The following is a 6,186-nucleotide window of genomic DNA, read 5'->3' on the forward strand; positions in this document are numbered from 1 at the left end:
CGATCATCTATGAATCTGTAGCTTGCTCTCGTGGGCATGGTATGTCATGAGCAAATGATTAAAGATTAAAAATGACTTAAAATTAATACCAGGAGTGGGGTTCGAACCCACGCGGACATACGTCCATTGGATCTTAAGTCCAACGCCTTAACCACTCGGCCATCCTGGTATAGATGACGAAGTCCACCAGATTTTAGTGTAATATCATATATCGTACTCGCGGTGTCACTAATATATTGGCAATATTAGCTTTCGCTGATAAGATTAACATCCGCTAGCTTTGCGCAGTACATAGATCCATAAATGTTGAAGATTTTCAGGTATAAGGTTACCCTTTTCGCGTACTTTAACAAACCATCCACCGACAGCAAGAAACAACATCCCGGATTCGGACATGAGTATGTGAAAGCAGACCAACAAAATCAAGACCGTCTCCGAAACTTACACTTACGGCATCGTTTCCCACTTTATCTGATTGGGAAAGTGAAACTGAATATGAAACTGATTATGTTACAGTCTTTTGTAAACATATATACACAGACTTTATTTGTCATTAAGATTTGCATCAAAATGAAGTTACGATGTAATGGTTCAGTGCACAACGGGAATAATGACGGTAGTATTTACAAAAGTATAAATATACAATACTACAAGAGTATTGTTTTCCCACACGAAACGAAATGTAAGTCTGGTAATTATTGCCTTATACGGTAAATTTGGTAAGTTGTGAAGTTCAGATATACGAAGCTTATATTCAGGATATGGCTGCTACACAAGGCCACAAGATTTATTTTCACCCAGTGTTTCTTTCATTGTTTTTTAGCCAAGATCTTGTATTGATAAAGACAAATCCTTCTCCAGCAAAAATTGTCAGTGGGGTCATGTACTCTAGGGTGGCCATTCCATGCGTAAAATGATGTCTGCTGCTCCCTGAACCACAATCTGAGCCCAAGACATTGTCATCTTGGACCATCAGGGAATGAAAAAATCCTTTGATTTCATAACCTGCTTACTTAATCCATTCACATAGGTCAGCTGGCCTCATTCTTTGGTATATAATGTTGCTGCACCCAGGACTGAGCAGCTGCAGCAACCCCAGGTCACCCCCCCCCCCCCCCCCCCCCCTTCCCCAGCTTATAGTGGAGGGATGATGGGTGTCTCAATGCATTGCCTCTCTTCTTACCCCGATGCACCAATCACTCTGGAACATGGTATTTATGGACTCAGCAACTTTAGAAAAGTATTTTGTATATTTCTTTTAATTGCAAATATAATCAACTCCCAGGTAAATTTAGTCTTTTTTATTATAAAGTCAACGTTTATTAATAAGTTTATGCATAAATGTATTGACAGTCAAAATAACTAAAAAACCTTGTCGTTTCTCCAACATGACAAACAAGGACAGCACTGCAGAAAAGGGTTTTTCTTCTTATATTGTATGGCTTTTTTGATATGGATGTTGACTTTCTCAGTGTATTCCTCAGTCCTACAGACATTAGCCTCAATATTATTGAGCATAGATCCCTGGGTCTCTACTAACGCAGCCATCTCCATGAAGAGTTGATGGACCTCCCTCAGCCTGGCCTCCAGCTCCACCAAGTCTTTGTGTCTACCTTTAATTTCATTCATCGCCCAACGAGAAGTACGGCCTCCCTCTGTCTCCAGGCTGTGAGACAGCTCTGTCCATCCCTCGCCACCTTTGTGTACAATCACATCCAGCTGCTCGTCACTGATTTCAGTCCCCAGTATGGACACCTGCCTCTTGATCCTCCCCCGACATATGGTTTTCTGCATGTCCTCTGCACTGTTGTAGTCATTCATGAGTGCATTGAAGTCATGCACCAGTGTCTCATACTGACCCTTGGCTATACGACTGATGGCGGAGTTTGGACCTTCTTTCTCCTGGATCCGGCTGCTTTCCCACCCCAAGTCCTGAAGGCGGCCGTACAAGTCCTCCCCATGTCGCTGGATCCTCCGGGCAATGGAGTCAAAGTCCCTTTTGATGAGGGTGAGACGCCTGACGGTGGTGCCGAACCGCTCGTTTAGGGCAAAGAGGCCCGCCACCTCCGAATGAAGCATGGAGAGCTCCTTGCGAAGAGCGTGCGCTTTTGTTAGGATGTTTTCAATAGCTGAGGTGGTCTCAAACACCACTGCCTGCTGGGGCAAGGTCGCATTTACATCATAATCGGGTTCAAGGTCCTGGTCGCCCACCTTCTCGCTAATAGTCTGAAGCCTCTCCAACATGTCCCGCATCCTGGCTGAGAAACCAGAGTAAAGTAGTTTAAATCAGATGAGATTAAAACCACCGCAGGAGATAACAGCAACCATGTTACTAGACCCCGTGGTTACCGTGACATTCTGTGCACATTCGCAGGTAAACGACTGTATATTATAACAATAAGGCAAACTAAGCATCCACCCAGCGTTCCCAGGATTATGTATACACCGACAGGTTATTTTATCTGGGGCTTTTCTCTTTCCGAGCAGTTACAGCTCAGAGACGTTTTGGAATGTCTTCATTCAATCCAGGAACCAGGAAACATGTTTTTGTTTTTTCTCAACAATCTGCGTTAAGCAACAACAGGCACACTCATTTTACAAACTGCAGCTTGTCAAGAGCTTTGAAAATTGTGGTGGTTTTTCTAAATCTGCACACAGGACAAGCGTCAGTTTCCTCATAGTTCTTGCAAGACGCTGCATGAAAATACTTTTAAATGATTATTAACACACACACACACACACACACACATATATATACATACAATATATGTGGTGGCCAACCAGCCTGACATAGTGGTGGTGGATAAACACCGAAAGACAGTGGTGGTGATAGATATACCGAGTGATAGCAACATCAGGAAGAAGGAACACGAGAAGCTGGAGAAGTACCAAGGACTGAAGGAGGAGATAGAGAGAATGTGGGGCATGAAGGCAACAGTGGTCCCAGTGGTGATCGGGACACTAGGGGCAGTAACACCCAACCTGAGTAGATGGCTCAAACAGTGCCTGGAAGTGTTTATATTATTAATTCCCCATTAATTATAGTCTTTACTCCACCTGGTTCCACATGCATTTTACCATTCAAAGCCTCTTACCTTCTGTGAATTGACTCCTACACAAAATTAAATGACAGGACAGTCCCTGGTGTCCTACGCTGGTTTACTGACTCAGAGGAACAGAGAAAACATCTTTACATTCTAAAGAGATTTCTGAGATGTTTTCTGGTGCACTCCAAGTGCGTGTGGTAACCACCCCTTCACAGGTGGCAGCATGGACCCTCCCACTGAGACGTACCATATCGCATCAGAGGGGTGGAAAAATGCTTCCCACCTTCCTTTTTTCGTTCTTGAGAGTATATTCTTGACAGGTGATGTCTGCTAGAGGTATAGTCAGAGGAGTTAGCCCAACCTGTAGAACAGGAAAAACCATTTCCCGTTTGTTAGATGTTTATAGCTGTGTGTGTGTGTGTGAGGGGATTGGATCAGTCACGAGGTTCATAACAAGGAAGGGAACAGGAAGAATGCTAATAGTTCATACTGTTTGTCCTAGTGTGATCTTAAATGAATTACACCTGTTGTGGATGTTTTAGGCGCCCACCTGATGTTTTCCTGTCAAGACAAGAATAATTTCACACGTCAATTTTATTGGATTGTTCAGAATTTACATGATGCCACAAAAGGAGGGGGGGGGGGGAGAAATGAAAAGTGAGATTAAAATACCCACATTAAAAAGTGATTGATGATACATCTTTTAAAAGCTGTAGCTTTTATGTCATAGTCTTTAAAATGGAGATATACTGTAAATAGAGAAATAGTGCCGATGCAGACCGGCTCTTAACCATTAACCCAAACGTTTCATCGTGATGTGTTGGTTTATTTGATCTGTTACATTTTCATCTAGCCATTCACCTACTGCTTCATTCCCTATAGACACCACTGCCATGTAGGTCAGCAGGATGTTTCAATATGAAAAACAATATTTAGCAACTGTTTCATTCCTGCATCACGCCTCAGGGACGAGTGATGAGCTCTGATCTGAGATGCCTGTTCTCAAAGGTTACAATCAAAAGTCTACGAGCCATTGTTTCTTTATTACCCACGAGTTATTTTTTAGCACCGTTTCGATGCTGCTGTTTTCGGTTTCCTGCAGTCATTAATTGTAGCATGGGAAGCAGCCGCAGAACATCTTTTTACAGGGGTTGTTCCTGTCGTGACGTTTAGCCCTGCCCAGCTTTACGATGGCTTCCTGTATGCATTCATCGGTCTTCTGGACGTTGGTTTGGATGGACGTCAGCATGGGCCCCTGCTCCTCCACCAGCAGGGCGATGTCCAGGAAAATCTCGTGAATGCCTTTGATGCGGGTCTCAAGGTCAACCAGCTCCTGGTGGCGCTTCTCGATCTGACACAGAGCCGATCGGGCCGTTTTTCCCTCGGACACGATGTTGTCGTTGAAGACGTACCAATTGCCGGACTCGATCATCTCATCCACGTCCTCTCCCGTCACCTCCCGTCCCACGATCTCCATTTGCCTCTGGATCTGGGCCTTACAGTTCTCCCGATGGGTCATCTCAGCCTCATTATAGTCAAACATGGAGTCACGGAAGCCATTACTCAGGCACGCATACTGGGTTCTGGAAATACGTGTGATGGCAGAGTTTGAACCGTGCTGTTCTTCCAGTTTATGGGCTGTGTTGTCCATTTCCTTTAAGCGTGTCAACACACTCTCAGCCCGAGCCTTTATGTCTGCCCCGATAGCATTGGAGTCCTTTTTGATGGTGCTCATGGTGGTGACGCCATGAAGCATGCGAGAGTTCTGCTCACGAAGCCTTTTGACCTCCAAGCGGATGAGCTGGATGTCTCTGTGCATCTCTTGGGACTGGGAAAAGATCTCCTCAAGAGCGGGGCTGTTGTCAAACACCACTGCTTCATGTTCCAGCTCGTCCTCCAGGTCCACGTTGCTGAAGGAGTCCGAGGAAGTGGACTCGGCGTACTCCATGGGCTCCACATGGTTGCTGGAGAGTTCCTGCAGGTTGCTCAGTCTGTCCCTCATGTCTGAACTGCAAAATGTATATTTTTTACAGGTTATTTCTCCTTTTTTTTTTACTCAAATGATGACCAACCTACATCAGCAGCAAGTCTAGATCTGTGTTATGTTAAAATAAATGTTCATATCAGTCGAAATCGTGGAATCAAGTTCAACTGCCTTTTTTAGATGCTTTACCTGCCTAGAAAACCTTCCCTCCTTCCTTCAGCTCCAGCACTGGCCAAACTGGTTCCCCAGAGACTACTCAGAGGTGTTGGTCCTCACCAAACTAGTTCCTCTAACCTCTGATGTCTTGTGTCGCCTTTCATTTAAACCTTTAATTCACCTCTCTGATTTGTCAACTACTGCTCAGGATATTTACCCATCCTGAGTTTCACATTTTTGATAAACTCCCTTTTAAAGAATTTCTACAATATTAAAAACATTTTAACCACTTTTCATTAAAATCTTCAGAAACATGTCCAGTGTGAGTCTTGTAGTTTCATTAATGCCTCAGGCGGACAATAGCATAGCAGTTTTGGACATTGGTTTTAAAAGTAGTCTAATATTATTGTAGCCTCATTAAAGTTTCACCACCACCAAGAACGACATGATTAAAGTGTCAATTCATTAAATGGTCTAATCTAAAGATAAGAGGTGAGCTAAAGCTGTGATTTTAAAGAGGTGGAAATGGTAAACAACACGCACATTTATAGTTTTTACACCTTTTTAAAAAAAAATCTATACGTTTATAAAAATAGCCTTTGCTACTGCCCCTACATTCTTTATGTGAGAACAAATGGCATCCTTATGTTTGATGTAAACCATCAAAGGTTCTCTTAATGCGAGATAAATATTCTTACCCGTTTCGATGTGACCCTCACAGACATCAACAACTATCCTAATCCAGGTGAGCGCGGTGCAGCAGCACCATCCTATTGTTTGAGCTGACTTCTGGGGGCCTTGAGCACGCACAAAGGGCCCTGCGCACGTAAGCCGGCTATCTTTAGAGCCAATGCTGGCTTGTAGCTCTTTTATCGTCAGGGGCGTTTGCATTACGCCACAAGAAGGGACCGTGATGATGTGACTGCAGGAATGAAGTCCGGTAGGTTTGGCGATGACTGGATCCCTGGCGCGTCAGCTGGGTAGAATCATGTCCGCGCA

At 44.0% G+C, this 6,186-nt stretch overlaps 2 protein-coding genes and 1 non-coding gene across 3 annotated transcripts; all 3 read right to left on the reverse strand.

Annotated features, from left to right (window-relative positions):
* Positions 1 to 86: 86 nt before the first annotated feature.
* On the reverse strand, positions 87 to 169 carry trnal-uaa (transfer RNA leucine (anticodon UAA)). The gene has a single exon. It is a non-coding gene; the product is annotated as a tRNA-Leu (tRNA).
* Positions 170 to 1,289: 1,120 nt separating this feature from the next.
* LOC115252982 (syntaxin-11-like) lies at positions 1,290 to 3,496 on the reverse strand. Its single transcript, XM_029849705.1, has 2 exons — positions 3,096 to 3,496; positions 1,290 to 2,258 (listed from the first exon to the last, which is right to left on the reverse strand). Exon 2 carries the CDS (start codon positions 2,251 to 2,253, stop codon positions 1,363 to 1,365), a length of 891 nt encoding a protein of 296 aa, XP_029705565.1. The 5' UTR covers positions 2,254 to 2,258; positions 3,096 to 3,496; the 3' UTR covers positions 1,290 to 1,362.
* Positions 3,497 to 3,734: 238 nt separating this feature from the next.
* On the reverse strand, positions 3,735 to 6,124 carry stx11b.1 (syntaxin 11b, tandem duplicate 1). The gene is made up of 2 exons (XM_029849704.1): positions 5,886 to 6,124; positions 3,735 to 5,056 (listed from the first exon to the last, which is right to left on the reverse strand). Exon 2 carries the CDS (start codon positions 5,047 to 5,049, stop codon positions 4,153 to 4,155), a length of 897 nt encoding a protein of 298 aa, XP_029705564.1. The 5' UTR covers positions 5,050 to 5,056; positions 5,886 to 6,124; the 3' UTR covers positions 3,735 to 4,152.
* Between the last annotated feature and the right edge of the window lie 62 nt (positions 6,125 to 6,186).

Source organism: Takifugu rubripes, chromosome 16 (genome assembly GCF_901000725.2).
Source record: "Takifugu rubripes chromosome 16, fTakRub1.2, whole genome shotgun sequence".
NCBI classification, from domain to species: Eukaryota; Metazoa; Chordata; class Actinopteri; order Tetraodontiformes; family Tetraodontidae; genus Takifugu; species Takifugu rubripes.

Excerpts from the sequence above, each read along its gene's own strand:
- LOC115252982 (XM_029849705.1), bottom strand. The coding sequence starts at position 2,253 with ATGCGGGACATGTTGGAGAGGCTTCAGACTATTAGCGAGAAGGTGGGC.
- stx11b.1 (XM_029849704.1), bottom strand. The coding sequence starts at position 5,049 with ATGAGGGACAGACTGAGCAACCTGCAGGAACTCTCCAGCAACCATGTG.